The sequence below is a fragment of the Sinohyriopsis cumingii genome, chromosome 2 (assembly GCF_028554795.1).
Source record: "Sinohyriopsis cumingii isolate HCF-2022 chromosome 2, ASM2855479v2, whole genome shotgun sequence".
NCBI classification, from domain to species: Eukaryota; Metazoa; Mollusca; class Bivalvia; order Unionida; family Unionidae; genus Sinohyriopsis; species Sinohyriopsis cumingii.
This window is the reverse complement of record NC_142962.1, coordinates 64,967,612-64,989,794: the sequence shown is the minus strand read 5'-3', so window position 1 is coordinate 64,989,794 and position 22,183 is coordinate 64,967,612. Positions and strand designations below refer to the sequence as shown.

General features: G+C 36.2%; 1 protein-coding gene across 1 annotated transcript; it reads left to right on the top strand.

Annotated features, from left to right (window-relative positions):
- The first annotated feature begins 1,390 nt into the window (after nt 1-1,390).
- LOC149805058 (uncharacterized) lies at nt 1,391-17,959 on the top strand. Its single transcript, XM_089933505.1, has 5 exons — nt 1,391-1,470; nt 7,258-7,421; nt 8,925-9,098; nt 15,223-15,438; nt 17,886-17,959. The coding sequence occupies exons 1-5, from the start codon at nt 1,391-1,393 to the stop codon at nt 17,957-17,959; spliced, it is 708 nt and encodes a 235-aa protein (XP_089789631.1).
- Nucleotides 17,960-22,183: the final 4,224 nt, after the last annotated feature.

The following is a 22,183-nucleotide window of genomic DNA, read 5'->3' as shown; positions in this document are numbered from 1 at the left end:
TATACAATGAAATTTTTTAATTGTTTTTATAAGATTACTGAAAATTGTGTTTTCTCGAAACATGACAGGTTTAGAATCTTATTCTTAGCAAAGCTTCCATTTGATTAAAATCAAATCTAAATTTCACCTAGACAGTGGTGATTTGATTTAGATTGTGCCGTGTTAAGGCATGTATGTCAACATCTTGAAAATACATTTACTCATTTCACCAGCGCAGTCAAAGTTTCCTCAAGCAAACAATTTTTGTTTTGACAAGCCTGACGGGCACCTCCCTTTGAATACAGGATGGGCCAGAACTAAAACCAGAGGGGCCCAGGGTGTCAGGCTATCAAATTTGTTTTTAGCACTGCTGGTGTAGATAAAAGATATATATGAAATGATTGTTGCATTTTGTGGTCACTTACTCAGCCTTCTGCCTATTTTCATAACGCACATGTTTAACACTTTTCCCAGGATTTAAAATGTCCAAATGTATGTCTGGAACAGCGTCAACTTTTAGTCTAAGCCTAGCATTTGTGTATCCTTGAGCTGCCCTTTTTTCATGATCCCTCTAGTAACATTCATTTGAGAAATGTAACGACCACAGAGTGCTGTATGGTGTTGCTTTGAAATCGACTAGTAAATGTTGTCCACAGACTTTTCTTAATGTTCTATTACACCCGTAAGCAACGCTAAATGGTATTGTCTTTTACTCTGGCAACTCCCACTTGGGCTGCTGACGTCACATCCCGAAAGTAACTGAATAGGCGCGGAAATTTTGCATACGAGGTCACGGAAATTCAGCTCCTAGAAGATATGCCAATATTTAAATATTGGCATTACGGTTGCAGATGATACTTCAGAATAAGGTTTTCTGCTATAGTACTTTCATTATTATTCTATATTTCCATTGGTTTCTGGTCTCCTTTAATACAGACTAGTGTTCTGGTATTGTTGCTGAGTGATGGTTGTTGTTGTTGTTGTAGTGTTTAACGCCATTTTTCAGCACACGATAGGCTATACATGGCGGCCAGTATTAATGGTGGAGGAAGAACCCTGAAAAACCCAGGGAAGAACCACCGACCCACGAGAAGCTACTGGCAGGCTTTCCCACGTACCCATGCTAGCCGAGCCTTGGACTCGAACCCATGCAGACAGAGGTGAGATGGCAGTGGTCCGTAACGGAGAGCGCTTTAGTCCACTCTCCACTCGGTCACTCAGGGCCCCGAGTGATGGTGAATAACAAATTAAAAATGCACATTTTGCTTGTTTTGGAGGGATTTGATTGATTGAGGTGAATCTTATTTAACTACGTGTCATTTTTGAAGAGACAGTCTCAAGGGGCAGGTGCATACACAAAGTGTGAATGGGAAAGCTGTTTGATCACTTATTAAAACCTGCAGAAACTAATATGTCAGCCAGTGTAAGAGACTCCACACTAGCTAGATGGGATAAAAATAAGCTAGTGGACTGCTATAGAAACAATGAAAAGTAAGGTGTGCTCTGTAGAAGTCACCTTCTGACAGCACAATGATGTCGTCAACAGTTTTGATTAAGTTGAAAAGATGGGATGTGAAGTTAGGACTGCTCTTCTCCTAAGCTGTTTGTTATTACATGATTACATGGTGCAGAATCAATCAAAGTTTTAACAAGAAGTGGAGTTGTTTTAATACCACTTTGAATTAAACTAACTTGAGTTCAATTTGTTATCAACAAAGTTGCAGCTGCAGTGGCTCAGCAATTATTGTGCAGGACTTGCAACAAAGAAGAGTGGGTTCAAATATGGCCTAGACCAGATTGGATTTGTGCCCAAAGTGTTTTCCTGGGCAAAGCACTTTGACAACCTCTTATGTTTTGATGTGTTAGAATGTATCTGAGAATGGATATGTATTCTAGATGTTTTGAAAACTCTTAATTATTTCAGATCTGTAGGTCAGCAAGTACATTATCAAACATGGAGAAAAAAGTAACCAAAATAATTGGTGGTAAAAAAATAAAATAATAAAATTGCTATTAATGAGCTCTAAATTGCAATAATATTTCTGTTTTGGAATTTTTTTTAGGTGAATATTCCACAAGGTCATCTAAAATCAAACAACTGAACTAGAAATGAAACAGCAGATACATCCAATAAATATTTGCTTCGAATATTTGGAAACCCATTATACATTCCAATCATGATAACCTACAATTTTCGTTATAAAAAAATCCATCTGACACAGAATTGTCAATATCTGCAATATCAAATGAAAAAGCTCTCAAATTTGTGCAAGCCATGAAGACAAGGAAATTTACAGGCCTAGATGATACTGGATAATGTCTCCTTAGGGCTCCTGCAAATATAATTATTTTTGATAGCATAGCTTACATGTGTAATCTAAGGATATTTACTTCAGTGTTTCCCATGACATCAAAACTGGCAAAAGTAGTATAGTCCCCACTCACAAGTCAGGCAGTAAACAGCATGTACAAATCTACAAACCATATCTATCTTACCACCTCTGTCCATACTTCTTGAGAAATATGTTCATGACAGTCTTGTGATGTAGTTATCAATGTATTAATTCACCAAAACAAATCAGGGTTCAGAGAAAACCACTTCTGTGAGACAACCTTAGTTGCCATGATAGATAAATTGATTACTGCTTTAGATTAAGGAAAATCAGTTGGATCCATCTAAGATGATATTAGAAATGCTTTTGACTTTGATGATTTTGATATTATCATCAATAAATTGAACAGAGTGTAACTATTCCATGATTGATTGCTTAACAGCATATGTAACAAAGAGAAAACAGTGTGTTTAAAATTTCTAAAGAAGAATCAATTACATGTGAAGTACTACAGAGATCAGTCTTTAGACCAATCCTATCATACCTGCCATATTTCCAGACTGTGTTGGGGATTTTTGAGATTCAAAAAGTGGGTTTGGAGGTCAAAGGGAGGTCAGTGGACATGTCACCAATAAAAGCAACGTCATAAAGTTGAGAATAAGTTATCTTTTCATATAAGCCTATAGAAAATGATTAGAAATTAAAATCTAAATAGAAACAATTAACTTGCCTGTTTTTTTTCCAAAGCATTAAATACACTTAGAAAGAAAGATATTGTTGGTTAACTTAGCATTGTCAAATATCAATGGCATACACATAGATGTGCAAACACACATAGTCACAACCATACAAATATTATAAATAAAAACATACATGAAGTTTCTGTCTTACAAATCCATTGGATGGCAAAATATATGCTTAATATGATGCAGTCTTTGCTGCTGTCAGTAGTTCAGTATGGAATTTAAAGGTAATGCAAGTGTCATTTGTGTTCATCTCTGCACTGACTAGAGACTGGATGGTACTATTGTTCAAATTTCCCTGCTCTATTCTGTGAGTCAATCCTGGTCAGAAATGTATCTGTCTCTATAGAAAAATGAATATATATCACATTTAGAATGGACCATTTCATTGAGGGAAGGGAGAGAACATATAACATGAACATATTTTATATTCAAGTTTTATGGGGGCCTGACGGTAATAAAGTAGTAACAAATACCTCTGTCCAGTATGTATTCTAATGCTCTATCAGCTGTATACACATGACCATGTGCTTATTATTGTCTTTCAATCAATCTCTTTCATGGCTACAATCATCCTGAATAGCCTGGGTCAATTAATAGATGGTATTTTAACAAAATTATGATAACCAGTAATAATAAACAGAATGTTCAGTTCAGTGTGTCAAATATGCTACATTCCAGTAGTGCTCCAGTTACCATGGACGTCATATACTACTTATCAAAACGATGATTGCAGTATGTGCAAGGAATTAAATTCTCTCCCTTGCTGTTGTGCTTGGCAAAATTAAACTCTGTCAACCTAAAGTTTTGAAATTTAGTTTTGCTGGGGTTAGCTGAAAGCATATTGCTTCCAGAATGACATATAAAAAATGAATCATACTTGAACACTATTCCAACAAATGAAGTAATCATGTTTTGCATTCTATATATATGTATGGAGTAAAAATCTGACTTCAAAGAAATGTTGCTGTTGATCATAAACTTAATTAAAGTTACTTCAACATTCTTATTCAATGCAGTGATGCGTAATAATATGGTTTGTATCACATATCTTTGTTGTACTTAATTACAGACAAATTGGGTTGTTCTACTTTGTTTACACTACCTATGCAAATTAGCTTAATGGACTCACCCACAGCAGAATTTGACACAGCACATCATCCAAGCTATTTTGAGTCAATTAAGTAATCTCTGAAGGTTGTTTATCTCTGACTATCTTAATTTTTAATTGCCTTATATCAGCTGACAAATGTCAGCTTGCAAGATGTCACCACTGCCCCTTCCACCAAAATCGATGGTGTCACCCTGGTAGCAGTCAACAACTTTACTTACCTGGGATTAACCATCAGCAACACTCTCTCGCTTGATGTGGAGCTGGACAGAAGGCTTGGAAAGGCAAACACCATCATGGCATGACTAATGACGAGGGTGTGGGAAAACAACATGCTGACAGAGCACACCAAGATCCAAGTCTACTAGGCCTGCATTCTCAGCGCCCTCCTATGTGGAAGTGAGACCTGGAGCACCTGCATGATGCAAGAGTGCCGGCTCAACTCTTTCCATATACAGTGGCTAAAATGCATCCTGAAAATCAGCTGGTAAGACTGCGTCCCACACAGCAAGATCCTGCAGCATGCAAGTATCCCCAGCATCTACTCCCTGCTTAGCAAATGGTGCCTTGATGGCTGGGACATATCTGACACATGGAGGATGGGAGGCTGCCAAAGGACATCCAATATGGACAGCTGGCCACTGGCACCAGAAGAGTTGGTCACCCCTCATTCCATTTCAAGGATGTGTGCAAGAGGGACATGAAGGCATGCAACATTTCACCTGATGGCTGGGAAGTGCAGGCCAAGGACCGAGGCACCTGGAGACTGATGGTTTGCAAGGGCATACCAGTTACTGATGTGAGGAGAGGCCAGCTGGTGGCAGAGAAATGTCAGAGAAAGAAGAGCTCTGCAGCAACCACAGCAACTCAGACTTCCCAATACATCTGCACCAACTTCAATAGGGACTGTCACTCATGCATAGGCCTGCATAGTCACAGCAGATGATGCTTAAACCCCAGAGACAGACAACACACCAAGGGTGCTACTTGCATGTTCTCTCGAGACTGAGCCGCCAATGAATATATCAGCTGCATGCCCTGAGAATAGGTTTAGCTGAAGTTTGAGAGCAGGGCTGTTTACTATTAATATACATACTACAGATTACGTGCATATATTGTGGTGGTCAACAAATATATGTTTTTTTTTTATTGTTGTTGACACACTTTGGGGATATGATTCCTGAAATCTTGTTTTTCCTAACACCACTGTGTGTGGGGGGGATGGATGTCATGAATTGTTTTTTTTGTGTGACAGCATTTTATGGCAAGTATGCCCTATGTCCTTTTAATAAATTATCTGCATCTGAAAATAGATGACTATATTTCATCTACCAACCTAAATTTATCATAGATAATGATGAAAACATACCACATTAGCTGACTCGAGATAGTTTGATGGTAGGATTTCAAACCCACACTCCTTCAGCCATGAGTCTAGCATGCATAACACTGAGCCATCACAGCTCCCACACTAATTTGGAACAGAATACAAAAGGAAATTAGAAATTTTTAAAATATAAAATAAAGTTTTTCATAATCCAATTTATGGATAAAAAGGGAAATCTGTTTTGATTGACAGATACTTTACTTCAAAGTATTCATTCTCAAGCTGTTTGCTTTGCTCTAAATAAACTGTATGTATCTTGTTGAAGCATGTTACCTGTATTATAAAATTTTCTCTTTATTAAGTACATAGTTAGATGTTGCTTTGTATTACTGTTTTCTTTTTAGTATGAATTGTTGTATTATTTATTATCTTGTTTGTTACTACGAAGAACTTTTGTATGTGCTTTTCTTTACTGTGTTTGCAACTAAGTAATATATATTGTAAATATGCAGGTTGTAAAGGGATACAAGGAGGATTAGTTTCATGCAGCTGATTGTGTCCTGTTTAAATAAAGATATTATTATTATTATTAATCTTACAGGTGAAGCAAGTGAAGAGAATTCAGAAGTATTTTAATAGTGACAATGTATTCTTTGGGAAAGTTGTCTGATATAAAAAAAACAAAAAAAAACAATACAATCTTTATGGTTGAGTTCATGTATCATAGTGGAATTGTTAATATAAAAATGTTTCATTTGTTATATTTTCCATTAATATGAGTTGCCTTTAGGTTATAAGTGAACTGCCACAGTTATTTTAAATATTTATGCATACATTTTTATATCAATGGCTAAGAAAGTTTGTCATTCTAGTTATTATCCCTTTTCAAACAAATTTGGTGGGCAGTATAGCATTTGGCCATACTTATTAACATTAATTTGTTTATTGCTTTTGTTTATTCATTATTCCTTATGCCCTGACTATCTCTGATTCTGTGTCATCTACACTTATGAAACTTAGCATCTCATTAACATTAACTTATAGCCATACCAAAAATCGAGTCATTTGGGGCCTAGATGCATGTATGTTTTGTAGTTTTGGGTTCAATGCCATTTTCAAAACTTGATATTCATTATATGGCAGCCAGTATATTGGGTGGAGGAAGAACCCAGAATAATCCCAGGAAGAACCACCATCCCATGGTAAGCTGTTAGCAAGCTTTCTCACATACCCATGCTGGCCAAGCCTGAGACTTAAACCCATGCAGACAGAAGTGAGATGTCAGTAATCTGTAAAGGCAAGTGCCTTAGACCACTTGGCCACCCAGGACCCCTCATATGCATGAGTGCTTTTATATTTTCGTCTGTTGATTCATTATACCTTTAATGTCTTTGATCTTTTTTTACTTACAAGCATGAAATTGGTAGGTAGATACATCACAAGGACAGTAACTTGACCATATCAGAACCAGGACAGTGTGAGCTAATTTTAATGCTGGAGTGATATTTATATTTTCAGTTATCCATTCAGTATACCTTTCATAAGAAAATTTTCATATTGATGTATTTCAAGGAGTCAAACTCAACTATACCAACAGCAGGTCACTGTTACCTAATATTCAAGCTAGAGTTACATGTACTTGTGTTTTCCTTCATACTAGTCTGTATATTGTCAGCTACTCCAGATTTGCTCCTGTTGGCAAGAGGATATATATGTACAATTTGTTTTAACTTAATATGAAAAAGAAATATACATCTTTTTCAGCTTTATGATTGCTGATTGGAAATGGGAAGGGAAATACCTGACAAGTTTGAACCTCAGTGTCTGCTTTGAATCATCAGGGTCATGTATGATGAGCATCCAGGTCATGAAAGATGTCCGCCTGCCCAAATTACCATGTGCTTGGAACAGTGGCTACTTGAATCCAAGTAAACTGTTTTTAAAAGTTTTTTAATGACCATTAAAAATTTGTGTTTTGGTTCTTTAATGGTGAATGATGATTAAGAATAGGAGGATACTTCTACATGCGTAATTCCATGTATTGGTCTGGTTTTCAAAACAGAACAGAACAGAAAGTTTGTTAAGTACTTTAGACCTTTGGCCCATAATATGTAACATAATAAAACAGTATAATGGTATGCAAAAAATTTGTTAAACATTTCAACAAATTTATGGCAAGATAAACTCATTTGAATTTAATGCATCATTTTACATCCACATAATTAGTTTACTTCAGTGATAGTTGTAATACACACAAGTTTGATAACAGCTAAAGCTTTTCTCCTGGTATTGTTTACAGACCATGTTGTGTGTGTGTGTGTGTGTTAAAGAAATTAGTAGAACATAATCTGGTGTTCATGAAATCACTTGCTAATGAGAGCATCTTTATGAAGTTATAATATTCTAACTGTGACATAATTCGATCAGTATTGTTATAAGATTGCAACAAAATATATTTATTTTATCATTGAACTTGTATAAAATTATTGATTATCATTTACCCCTTTTTCATTCATTGTTAAAGGAAAAATTAGGTTTAGACCAATAACAGTTGAGGGTTCAATTTTATGTTAATTTTTTAAACTACAGTCTTGGCTAAATAGATTAAAGAAATACTGTCAAAATTCTCTTTGCTAGAAATAATTATAATTGTTTGATTTTTACAGTTATTGATTATCAATTTCTAGCAATAATTTGTCTTGCTCAGTATATGCACCATTGTGGATATCTCAACAATGAACATGTGTAGTGTCTCTTTTGAGCAGTATATGCACTTCTTTGAACAAATTAGATCTGTACCTTTTTTTTCTTCTGAAAATGGTGAGAATTTCCTTTTTTAACAACTATATTTCTTCACCAGGACATCATTTTGTGAGCTTATATATAAAAAATATTTCACTGGTAACACCCAGTTATACACCTACCATAAGGTGGAGTATATTATGGTATGACATCCTTCAATATTTTACCAATTTCATGTCAGCACAGTAACTCAGGTTGTCCACTGACTACAGTTACCAAAGCTGTGCATGTAGGATAATAAACATACCTTTAGATTCTAGGAACAGAGGTCACAGTGTTAAGTCCTATATAAAAAAATGGATTTTGCACATTAAGTTTGGTTCACAAATCCATACCGTGACCAATGGTCAATAACCTACAGGGTCAACCATACCTTACTAGTGCCTATACAGAGGACTATTAAATCCATGGGGAGTATATAACATTCCATTCACAGTAGTCTTGATATTTATTAGTTTTTGGTTGATCCAGCTGTACCCTCCATCCTTAAGCAGAATAATGAATGTTTAAATTTTAGTTAGTCTTACATGTTTGGAAGATTACACTCACTTTACAATAAAATATTCTGAAAACTCTTAATATGATTTCTATGAAACATCAGTTTCATCCTTGGCTCTTTTTGCTCCCAGATTTCTCTCTCAGCAGTTGGTTAGACATGAAAGGCTTGCTCCATGTACCATCTCTTCCAAAGTACATACTCTACCAGCTGATAGAGGACATGGGTGTTGGCAGTTACCTGAATGACAAACCATGCGACAGAAGTTTCACCCCTTATTCTCCACAAAGTGGGGGATTCTCCTCAGGTATTTTATTATTTTGTGTGTGTCACTAAAATATCTGAAAGTAATTCTTTGATATAAATCTGATTATGACACATTTCCTCAGTTTCAGAAGTTTCATGCACTATTATACATTATTTGTTTAGGTGAGATTTAAAAGAGAAATTTAGATACCATCCCCCTCATGATATAAATTCATGTGATTTTTGTTACTTTTTACATGTCTCTGAACTGGTATATGTTTGAAGTTCTGTTATTTAAATGCAATATAATGCTTCAGGGTACAAATATTATAAAATCCTTTGGAGTTGCTTTATATATGGGCATGGTCAACTAGTTTAAGCAGCCATCTATCAAATTTGTAAGTAAAATAGGTATGTAATGTTAAGCTACTTCAGGGCGATGGAAAAAATTGCCATTTAGTTCAAGTAACCTTTTTGGACAGGTTCTTTTCTCTGTTTTAGCTCTACTGGTCATAGGTCAGAAGAAGTTATGGGATGGCCTATTGTTCATCAACCAGTGTCCAAGGTCTATGTGGTCATTTGCACAAGTTTCTCCTAAACCAAACTTGGATGCTTGCTATGAACCTTTAACAGCCTTTTGATCTTGTAAACTTTCAGATAAGAAACTGATACTTTCAGGTGTTCCACAAGAACCAGTTCTTGGACCATTTCTCTTTCTGCTGTACATCAATGATTTACCATATCACAGTGAACTATCCACCACAAACATACTCACAGATGATGTGAAATTATATACATTGGATTAACAGGCCATGAGATTAGCACTAAATTAAATCAACATTTGTGAAAAATGAATAATAGGTGTGAGCACAGTGATATGAAGATATTTAAAGCCAAATCAAACATCATAGGAAGCCAAGTAAGAATAAAAGCTGAGAAAAATGACTTCAAAATAATAATACAAGGAATGGATACACAAAGAGTCTGAAAATCAAAAACTATATGGCATCCTGATAGACAATATCTTGTGCTGGAAAATGCAACTTAACTTGGCCATTAAAAAAGGTAACTCACTGCTATATCTCATGAACTAAATAAAATCTTATCTCCCTTAAGAACAGAGACACATATTCTACAATGCATATATCATGCCACACCTAGAATATTGTTGTTATTTCTGGGGTAATAGTGATACAGAAAATCAGGAAAAATGACTGAAATTTTAAAAAAAAGCAGCTAGAGTTGTTCTTGATGCTGATTTACATACACCATCAACAAATCTTTTTAAAACCCTAAAGTGGCTTCTATTACAATAGAGAGCTCAGTTTCAAAAGGGTTTATTAGTCTATAAATTCTTCCTTGGCTTGGATCATGATTATCTTAAATGTAACTTTAAATCTGTTGAAAATGTACAGATGTGTGATCTAAGACCCTTCTCAAACAACAATTTAAATTTACCTAAGTCAAATTCAGAGTTTTAGTGGAAGAGTTTTGCTTTTTCTGGAGCAAAGCTATGGAATTCCATACCACATTATATAAATTCAGCTAACTCTTGACAAGATTTTAAAAAGCTTCTTAGTCAACATCTACAGAAACGATCATTTGTATGATTTTGTTTAATTTAGTTCTACTACTCGTTAAAACATTGTTATATGATGTACTTGCTTATAATATTTAACACATGTTCACTTCTACTCTTTGTCTGAATCCTCTATGTAACCATCCTTAGCCTTGTGCATATCTTACTGTAGCAGTAGATCAGTTATCTACCTTTTATTAGCATTTATTTATTTATTGTAAAAATTGAATTGTACATTATATGTATGTATGTATGTATGTATATGTATGTGTGTGTATATATATATATATATACACACACACACAAATGTAATTGTAGAAGTACCCATGGAAGATTGGAAGATTGGTCAGCTGACCATATGAATTTCTTCTTTAAATGTCATTATTATTATTATTTTTATTATAATTATTATTATTATTATAATTATTATTATTATTATTATTATTATTAGTAGTAGTAGTAGTAGTATATTCACCCCAAGGTCTTGTTGGCCCTAAATAAAAATGGTGCTGACCAGACATCCAATATGGCTACAATAGTGATCTTAAAAATTTCTAATAATACTACCCTGAATGGATGATCATATTATCAGATTGGGTTTTTACTAAAAGATGTCTTATGATATCAAGTTGGTCTTAAGTAAAAATGGTGCCAATCTGATGTCTAGTATGGCCACTATGGCAGCTCTCTTGAAAATCTCATTATTGTTTGCCCTTGCAAACAGGAGTTCATATCAACATGGAGTTTTTACCAGAAAACTTCTTATGATGCCTAAATGAAAATGGTTCTATGTGAACATTCACTATGGCCACCACAGCAGCCATCTTGAAAATCTTATTATCACTACTCCTCCTGAATAGATTCTGCATACATGTATCAGTATTGGGTTTTCACTAAATGATTTCTTATGATGTCTAGTTATTCCTAAGTGAAAATGGGGATGATCTTATATCCAGTATGGCTGCCATGTCAGCAGTCTTTAAAGTATTATCATTACTCCTCCTGAACAAAAAATCATGTCAGCAAATGGGTTTCACCAAAAGATTTTGTATAATGTCTCATCATCATCAGCATCATCATGAAACCATTAACCCATGAGGTCATTGGGGCACCACAGTTGACTTTACAACCAGTTCTCTCCATCTTTCCCTGTTCTCTACTGCCCTTTGGGAATCTCCAAATCCCATGCCTGTCCACTCCTCAATGTTGTCTTCCCACCTATTTTTCTGTCTGCCTCTTCTTCTGCACCCTCACACTGTGCCTTGCAAGATTGTTTTTGCCAGTCCAGATGATCTTGAGAAATGACCATACCACTTCAGTTTATGCCTTTTTACAGTGGTCAAGAGGTTTTTATAGGATCCGATGGCTTGTTGGATCCTGTTGTGGACTTCTTTGTTGGTTACATGGTCAATGTATGAGATGCCCAAGATCTTGTGGTAGCATCTCATTTTGAAGGTTTGAATCCTTCTTTGTAGATCTGATGTGAGTGTCCATGTTTCACAAACATGCAGAAAGATGGATATGACAGTTGAGCACATCAGCCTTATTTTAGAACCAAAAGCAGTGTTGGTATCTTTCCATATTGGCCTCATCCTTGTTATTGTTGCTGTTGTCTGGGCAATCTTGCAAAGTAGTTCTGGTTTGGAGTGCTCATCTGTGATAACTGATCCCACGTACTTGAACCTTGTGACTCTTTCCAGCTTCTGTCCACTGACCTTTATTCCTGCACTGATGCCGTTAGTGTTGTTTGTCATCAGTTTGGTGTTATCGGCACTAATCTCCATACCATATGCTGTGGAGGTTGTGTCGATGCATTCAACCAAGTCAGCCAGTTCTTTTTCCTCTCCTACTAAACCATCAGTATCATCTGTGAAGCTTAGGTTGGTGATGGCTCTTCCTCCAATGCTTGCAGTGCCCTTGTGGTCATGCAAGGCATCTTCCATGATCCTTTCCAGTAAAATGTTGAAGAGTGTAGGTGACAGTATACATCCCTGTCTGACTCCAACTGTTGTTCATAACCAATCTCCTCTGCTGCCATTGATGAGGACAGCACTGGTGGCTTTGTCACAGAGGTGCTCAACAACCTGCACCAGGTTTGAGCTGATGTTATACTTCCTCGCTGTTGCCCATAAGGCAGCATGCCATACCCTATCAAAGGCCTTTTTGAAATCTATAAAGACGTGGTATAGATTCTACTGATGCTGAAGGTATTTCTCGCAAAGTAGTCTGAGATTGAAGATTTATTCTGTGGTGCTCTCCCTGCTCAGAAGCCTGCATGGTCTTCAGAAATAATTTTCTCTGCTTGAGGCTTTAGTCTGTTGAGAATTATCTTCAAGCATGGCTGTGCTCAGGTGACTGATCAGACTGATGGTTCTATAGTTCTGACATAGCTGTAGGTTTCCTTTCTTGGGGAGCATGATGACCAATGATTGAGTGCATGTGGTGGACCATTCTCCTGTCTGCCATATTTTGTTGCAGATTGTTGTCAGGACTGTGACTATCTCTTTTCCTCCTGCTTGAATGAGCTCTGCTGGTATGTTGTCAGTGCCAGCTGACTTTCCTTTCTTTATTGACCTAACTGCAATTTCTACTTCTTCACAAAAAATGGAGTTATCATAAATTTCTTCTGCCTGGGGCAATTTAGTACTGCTGGATCTCCTTGGGTCTTATGACTGTACAATTCTGAGCAGTATTCTGTCCATCGCTTGAGGATCTCTTGATCTTTGTTGAGGTGTTTTCCTGATTTGTCTGGATGGTGATAGTTTTCCCTTGTTAATGAGTTGTGAGATCTTTCACCAGTTGATATGCAATTTTGTTATCATTTTTACTCAGACTGTCTTTGATTTTTCAGCGTTGTTTTTCTATCCAGGATTCCTTTGTCTTTTTCATGCTTTTCCTGATCATGTTGTTTATATCTCTGTATTTTCTAGCTCCTTCATGATCTCTTTTTCCCTTTATCAGTTTTCTTCTATTGTTGTATAGTTCAAGGACATCTGTTGTGTCCCAAGGTTTCTTTGTTCGATGATATTTGCCAATGATCTTGTTATCTGTGCTAGTCACAGCTGTGTTGAACGTGGTTGTTAAGGACTTGAGGTCAGTGTCTTGGCTGTCCAGGGTTATCAAAGGTGCAAATTAACCACCTATCATTGCTTGGAAGGCTTCTGTGACTTTTGAATCTTTCAGTTTTTCAAGGTCAAATCTGATTCTTGGTTGGTTAGGCTTTTTGATCATTTTCAGGTGGAGGCAAAATGTTGTCACTTATAAATCATTGTCACTTCCAATATCTGCTCCTGGAAAACTTCATGTTTTGGCAATATTCAGTCCTGTGCAGAATTGTTTTTTCACCAAGATGTAGTCAATCTGGTTGTGATGTTGTCCATCTGGACTGTGCCAGGTCCATCTTCTAGATGCTTTGTGAGAGCCAAACATATTGGTTTGTACAAGATTGTTATAGGCAGCAAACTCCAGGAGTCTGAGTAAGAGCCTGAGTCCTCTTTCATTTGTTTCTGCATTGCAGAAGGGTCCACATGTGCTTTGCCAGTTTATCTGTGAATCAACTCCCACCTTTGCATTCCAGTCTCCTTGTATAAACAGAATGTCCTTCTTGTGTGAGTTGTCAATGACATCTTGCAGTTGGTTGTAAAATTCTCCAATTCATTGTCATCATAGTTAGATGTGGGTGGATAGGTCAGTAGGATTGTGATGTTGAAGGGAGTCACCAAAGGCGGATGGTAATGAGCCTGCTTGAGACTGGGCAGCAACCCATAATGCTGTTCACAATGCCCTTGTGGACAAGAAATCTAATGCCATGATTGTGTTTGTCCCCTCTTCCACTGAAATAGAGCTTATGCCCTTCATCTGTTGTTATTTCGCCAAAGTATAATGTCTAGTTGGTGTACAACAATTTTTAGAATTTGAACAATAGTCCTAGTAGAAAGAAAGCCATACCAACATTGGGTTTTTGCCAGAAGACTTCTTATAATGTCTTGTTGGTCCTAAATGAAAATGATGCTGATCTGAAATTAAGAATGGCCCCCAGGGCAGCCGCCTTTAAAAAAAATGTATTGCTACTCTTATATGGAAAGTCATATCAGCATTGGGTTTTCATCAGAAGACTAATTATGATATCTACTTTTTCCTGAATGAAATATGGTTGACTCAATGAACATATTGAAAATCTTCTCCAGAATGGTCATATCAACATGGGATTTCACCAAAAGCAATGTCTTGTTTGTCCTAAATGAAAATGGTGTCAATTTTTCATTTAATATGGCTACCACAGTGGGTAATTTGAAAATATTATGACTCAAGAATATCAGGGATGGGGTAAAAACTCAGCAGTTAAAAAAGAAGAAATGGTCTTATCTTGGATTCCAGGAAATTCTTTTTAGACAGTAGATTGTCAGTCCCTTCATAGGATTTGTCTTTTAATGGATTTCTAAGACCATCAAAAAGTTGATGATTAATGCAAATATTTCAAAACAATCATCTTTCAAATTGGTTTGATGAAATTGTCACTCTATTGTCATGGTGGTTGTGCTGTACCACTCTGACCTTACATTGGAATTATAGTTTATTGATAAAACTGTTTTATATTTCTTTGTAGTGACTAGATGTCCCTTGCATGTCCAGCTTCCCACTCTGTCTGGATCAGTCACATGTTACTTGTCAGATTCTTGTACTGGAGTCCACTGCTGTGTAGATGTTCCAGTCCTCCAGCGATCTGTCCATGCCTTCTTGGAGATAGACGATTGCCAGTACAAACTAAGGGCTGGGATAGAAAAACTCACCTTTGAGAAAACTCTCTTTAATTACAACTGGGGTAAGTACATTTCTAGGGGAGTTTTAAAGATTATTTGACCATAACCATGGTAAATTTATTTAGGTATGGTTAATACTGGAAGTAAATCTCAGGGTTACAATGTCAGAGCTTCACAAAATATCAAGGTTGGAAAAATTAGTGTCAGAATTGCCAGAATGACTGAATGACATATATTTGTCACGGCAGGATTTGAGGTGGACTTGCCTAGAATGTATCACAGTGGAAATAGATCTGGTGTTTTGTGCCCTTGACTGTTGCATCCAAAAACAGTGATTAAAACCAGTTCCATAGTCATACACACTCTTGCCAAAAAATGTCATTGTTGCCTTTAGGTGTAGTCACTATTTGTGTGATTCTACCAGCAGTAAGACAAATATACCATTTTATCTATGAGATCTAAAGCTTTTTGAAAAATAAAACATATTTATAAAATGTATATAAAACTTTTTTATTAAAAAATGGAATTTTTATGCACTCTATCTCTACATGATAGAAACCAGTGGGGATCAGTAACTTGGGGACCAGAAATGTTATATAAGTGCATTGGTTTTAGAAGGCTAATGTGTACACAGCAAGCTGTTAATTGATTACTTTTTTGATGTAATCTGGAGAGTTGAAGGCCAAAAGTGGAATGTTTTATGAGGTGTTATAAGTAATATAGAGATCCTAGATGGCTTCCTTTTCAGTCTTTGAATAAATATCAACAAACTTTTGGAAGAGGTTAGATAAAAAGGTGAGACCATTTAAAAATATGATTTTGGCAGAAACACTTGAGTTGGTATTTTGATTTTTTTTTTATTCTTTAATTGTTATTGCGTTGTTTAAGATGTTTATAGAGGAATATTTAAGGACAGTTTATACATTTTTTTGTTCATGACAAGATGCCGACACATGCTTGTTCTCCCAGTTCTAAAAAATATCCACCAGCTAAGAAATATGACTTAGGAATAAATCTGAAGTCCAATTCAAAAACTTTCTCCTTGGGGTAAACTTAGCTTGGAGGAGTATTGGAGTGCAGTCAGCAGCCTTCACTCATTAACCCCTGGTGCCTCTTTTACACATCAGGAGGTAGTACCCTAGTTCTGAGCTCTGTATTGTCAAGGTCATTTAAGATACACTAAAGTAGGTGGTATTATGGAATCGAAGACAAATGTAGCTCTACAATGATACCAAATAATCTGGACCTTCTAGTTGCACTACAAAATACACAGGGAAAAACATTTTTTGGACCCAATTTTTTTCCACCCAAAATTTGCCCTTTGTTGGAATCCGACTTTGTGTCCAGATTTTAGATGTTTTGGTCTCAGATCTAAGGCAAGCAAGTCTGAACTGCACACAGACAGGTAAACCTTTGCAAAAGTAGGATAAGATGGGTATTTGGAATAAAAAGTTGTCTGGATATGAAAATGATGGTTCCCTTAAGCACAAAAAAAAAAAGAACTCCAACTTTTACCCTTATGCCTTCTGCTCATGCGCAAGTGAAATAGCCAATGAAAAACTATGTTTCAAACACAGCTAGGCATTAGGTTAACCAGAAATCTCTTGGAAGTCGATTTGTTAGGATGTATTCAGAAATACCCCACAGAATGTGTTTCCTACTCACATTTCAGGTAAAAATGACAAAAACCTCCAGGGGTTAATGAGTTAAAGATACAGCCACAGGAAAATTGAAGTTTGAACTTCCTTGCACACTGAGCATGGTTGTTTTGTCATTGGCACATTCTAATGCTGATATAGAGAAGACGTTCTCTATCCTTCACAAAATATAAAGTCATTCAAGGGAAAATCTGGACCAGAAAACTACTGAGAGCCTGTTAAGAGTGAAACTTAATAATCACAATGTCAGAAGTGGTCACCAGTCAATAATCTTGTAAAGGAAACTAGAAATGCTCGTGGATTTTATAATTTAACAAACTTTGCAGTTAACTGTGAGATGTACAGCTTGTCTTTTTTCATGCATTTGATAATACACTGACTCATATTAATTAATTGCATGTATTATTGTAACATTTTACTATTAGAATCTGATTCATGTTCAAAACTTGCTGTTTATTATAGTATGAAGAGAATACATATCATGTAAAAAAAATCCACTCATTTTATTTTCCGTACCCTTGAAACACATATAATTTATGTGAATGAAAGATCTACTGGTTTAGAAGCCAATTTACTGATCAAAATTTGTAAATCTACTGGTTTGGTATCATGGTTCTGTCACATGTATGAATAGTGCTTTTAAATATTCAGTCTGACCACCAAAGTGGTCACGTTTAAAATCTCATTTTCACTACTCCTTCATATTGAAGTTTTCACTGAAACACTTCTGATGATATAGAGTAGGTCTCAAATGAAAATAGTTCTGATCTGACCTGCAACATGGCCACCACATCTTGAAAATCTTATTACTGTACCTTGTGAACAGATGTAACATGCAAAATGTTTTTCAGTAAGGCACATTTTAGGCCTAAATGAAAAGGGTATTGATCTGACCTCAGAAAGGTCACATTGGTGGCAATCTTGAAAATTCTATTACTACAGCTCTTGAAAATATGATTGTATTGTAGTTAGCCTTAACTGAATATTAAAATTCTGTCCTGGCTTTATAGTCATTTAGACTTTAGGTTTTATATAGCATGTCCTATAATAGAATGTTGCTGATCTGGCTTCCAAATTGCCACCATGAGTGTGATATTTGAAAGTCTTGTTATTGCTGCTGCTGCTGCACAGATTGTTGTATGAAGATGGGTTTTTATTGTTAAAACACTTACAAGGATATGTAGATGGTCCTAAATAAAAAATGGAGCCAGTCACTCTCCTTCTGAACAAATGGCAGAGCTGTTAAATTAGTTTCTCATTCTAGATTTTAGATGTTTGATAGACTTACGGTATTTTCCTGCATATATCCCGCGGGTTATACCAGATTTTACAAACCCCGCAGGGGGGGTGCAGGTTATATAAGGGTGCGGGCTATATCACAAATTTTTTACACGTAATAATATTTCAATATATTGTTTGAAAAACATAACTACATAACTTATATATTGTTCTAGTTTTGTTTTGCTAGGGTTGGATATTATGGCTACTACGGTGACTTCACAACAACTTACGGTATCGGGACCAAATCAACATTTCGGGATAAAAACTTAAAATTTCGTATCCGTCATGTTTTCATAATCAATATTTTCTGTTTTCAATTGAAATAACTACCTAATTTTACATATTTTAATGATAAAAATTGAAAACATGTGTTTTGTTGTTTATCTTGTCGACTCATCTCAAAAAGACCGCTTCCGATGATTGAAAACAAAGACATTATAAATAGCAAAGATGAAGACAAAGAATCAAACTTTATTTTCTTTGGTTGATATTATTTTACTATAAACTATGGGTAGACTAATGAGTAATAACTTGAATCTTGATAATAAAATTTAAAACTAATAATATCATAATTAATTATCTGGTTCATCTTCATCACTGGCAGCATCACTGAAACCCTCAAAATCCTCATTAATGTTACTGTCGTTGTCAGAATGTCAAGAGCATTCTGAAGGTGCAGCTCGGTGACATGTTGATCCTCTTCTTCTTCATCAGTATCGTCAGAACTTGCTGGAGCTTCAACAGGAGGAGGGATCAGTCCAGCTTTGACGAATCCATTTCGCATCGTTTCCGGTTTTATTTTGTTCCAAGCTGTCACAATCCACTTGCACACTTCTACATATGTTGCCCTGCATTGTCTGCCTGCTGGGGTGAACAAATGTTCCCCATTCGCCATCCAATTTTCCCATTCCGCGCGCACGTAAGTTTTGAAGGGATGGTTGACAGCAATACCCAGGGGCTGCAACTTGCACGTTAGACCTCCAGGGATTACGGCAATATGTGCACCACAAGAGTTTATAACTGCTTGAACTTCTGTTTCTTTGTGTGCCGCCATCGAATCAAAAATCAACAGAGATCTCGGGGAGAAAAATCCCCCAGGCCTGGCTCGATAACATTTATCAATCCAGATTTTCATTGCATCACAGTTCATCCATCCTTTTTTGTTGCAATGGACAACAATGCCTGAAGGTAGTTTCTCACGAGGCATTGTCACCCGCTTGAAAATCCTGAATACCGGTAGTTAATTGACGTCATGCGAGCTACATTCGAAATTGACAATTGTGGCATTCAGCCTCAGGACCTCACACCATTGCATATCCGGCTCACAAGTACCTGGCTTCAAAATTCAAATCTGCCGGCTGCCAGCCGGAATATAGTGGAGGCAGGGTGACTAACTTGAACTGATGCAGAGGGATGAATATGGACTGGGGCCGACTGACTTGATAGCGTAAATACAAATTTGTATATTGGGCGGGTGAGTGAAAATGTAGTAGTTGTAGTATCATTCGTCATCCACGTGTGAGCATTGACGAATTCGGTCCTTCTAAAAACAGTAATGGTAGACAATGTGAACATACAAAAAAAGTTCATCAATCTATGGTTGTGGGTTATACAAAGGTGTGGGTTATGCCAACGATTTTTTACACAAAACCCCAAAACCCACGGGCTATATGAGGGTGCGGATTATCTGCGTCTGCGGGATATATGCGGGAAAATACGGTATGTGAGTCAGTTGTGTCCTCCTTTTATATGTGTCACTTCTTTATTTCTACCTGGGCCATACTGCTAATACTAATGAAAATTGTTAAAGTAAGATAAAATTTGTAGTATAATCTAACTGTGTAATAAGCAAAGATAATTATGTCAAAATTAGAAAGTTTTTTTTTATAAATCATAATCAAATTTGTGATCATGGGAAATAGAGCAGTGTGCTGTATGTCACTCTGATCAACCATTGATCTCGCTAGAAAGATAGATATACACTATAAATTGTGACCTTAATTTCTGACTTTACATCAGTTAATGCATGTGAATCATGGTTAGTATACACTGGGGTAACATTATTAGAAATAGCCGAATAGATACTTTATGAGACACTTCAAAACTGTTGATATTGGACTGCCTATCAGTATTCAAATTACAAACCATGGACAGGAATTTGGCAGTTTACCGATAGGCATCTGTTACTGGATAATCTTGTCTGAGATGGACTTATCAACCAGAATCTTCACTTAAACATTCCATTCTTGAATGAAAATAGTTCAGATAAGACCAATTAAAATTATTGCCAAACCAGCCATCTTGAAAGTTTTTATCATTATCATTTATCATTTCTCTTCCTCGGTGGACAGTCATATTGACATGTTATTTCAGTCAAACATTTCATGTGGTCATTGTGAACTCATATAATCATGAAATTTTAATTGATGGACTTCTCACAAAATAAAGTTACCGGAAATGGGTAATTGGCCCAAATGTGCATTTTGTTTGCATTCCGTTCATACTTGAATTTCAGCTATCATGTTTTAATTCTTTGCTTACAGTATCAGAAATGCATTCTGTATTTGCATTTATTACTTCAATTTATCATTTGCTTTCATGTCTGTTCATTTATAATGCATTTACCAAAGCTGGGATTTTTACGTTTTGATAGAAATAAATTTAGTTTGATAGTCAGCACTCTGATTGCAAGGTCAAAGCTTGTGAGTCAAGTTTTGTATCTAATGGCTTATGAGTAAGAGAGGACACAAAAAAGTATGAATGAATTTCAGTTAAACTTTGTTTGTGGTTATATCTGATGAATATTCTGTATGAGCACCATTTTGATGGTCATACCCAAACCAAAATTGCAAGCTTGTTTTAAAGCTTGCAGCAAGCTTGCCACAAGCTTATTTATAAAGCTTGCGGCAAGCTTGTATTTGGAACATTGCAGCAAGCTTGGGCAAGCTTATTTAACAAAAGTGTCATAAGCATGCACAAGCTTGCGAAAGCTTAAGCTTGCACAAGATTGCACAAGCTTAAGCTTGCACAAGCATGCGCAAGCTTGTTATTTATTTACCTAGTACAATAAGTATACACAAGCTTGTGCAAGCTTGTTACTAGCTTGTGCAAGCTTGTTACTAGCTTGTTGCAAGCTTGCGCAAGCTTGTTACTAGCTTGTTGCAAGCTTGCAGATTTCTTGCTACAAGCATCTGGGCTTTCAAAAATCAGACATGATTGTGTTTTCCCCCCTTCCAAAAAAAACCCCTGAAAATGTGAAGGGGGGGGGGTCTGGGAGTCCAAAGGCCCCTGTCCAAAAATGCATTTTAGACTCAACTGCTTCTGGTGGACCATATTATCATAATATATTGCAAAGTTTTACTTCATTCCAATGAAGTAATCTGCATATTTAATGATTAAATAATGTAATCTTATAGTTGCAATGCAGTAGAAAACAAATCTGTTGCGCCAAAACATTAAGTTTAATTCCATTGTTCAAGTTTATTCATTCACTGCAATCTTCCCCAAGGCTGCAGAAGCTTTATGTGTTCCCCTAGCTGCAAGTGTCACGCCCCTATGAAATGATCATGAATAATGAATGAACTGGCATGAACTGTTCATGAACTTGGTTCAAGAACCATTCATGAAAGTTCATCAAAAGGTTCATGAATTATTCTAGAATGTGCATGAATTGAAAACAGTCCACAAATTGGGTCATCATCATTCATGAACAAGTGCATGAACATATTCATGAACTATGATGAACAAAGTTTCTCAATGATTCATGACTTCATGAACAGTGCCTATAAAACAAAATATGATTACCTGACAAGTCACAAATACCTATTTTATCCTGAATCATACAATAACCTTAGATGGGGGATGGGGT

What these genes read in the sequence shown, in the direction of transcription:
- LOC149805058 (XM_089933505.1), top strand. Translation starts at nt 1,391, where the DNA reads ATGTCAGCCAGTGTAAGAGACTCCACACTAGCTAGATGGGATAAAAAT. An exon ending in TGCTATAGAAACAATGAAAA is followed by an intron (nt 1,471 to 7,257) that starts GTAAGGTGTGCT and finishes CATCTTTTTCAG; the next exon opens with CTTTATGATTGCTGATTGGA. An exon ending in AAGTGGGGGATTCTCCTCAG is followed by an intron (nt 9,099 to 15,222) that starts GTATTTTATTAT and finishes ATTTCTTTGTAG; the next exon opens with TGACTAGATGTCCCTTGCAT.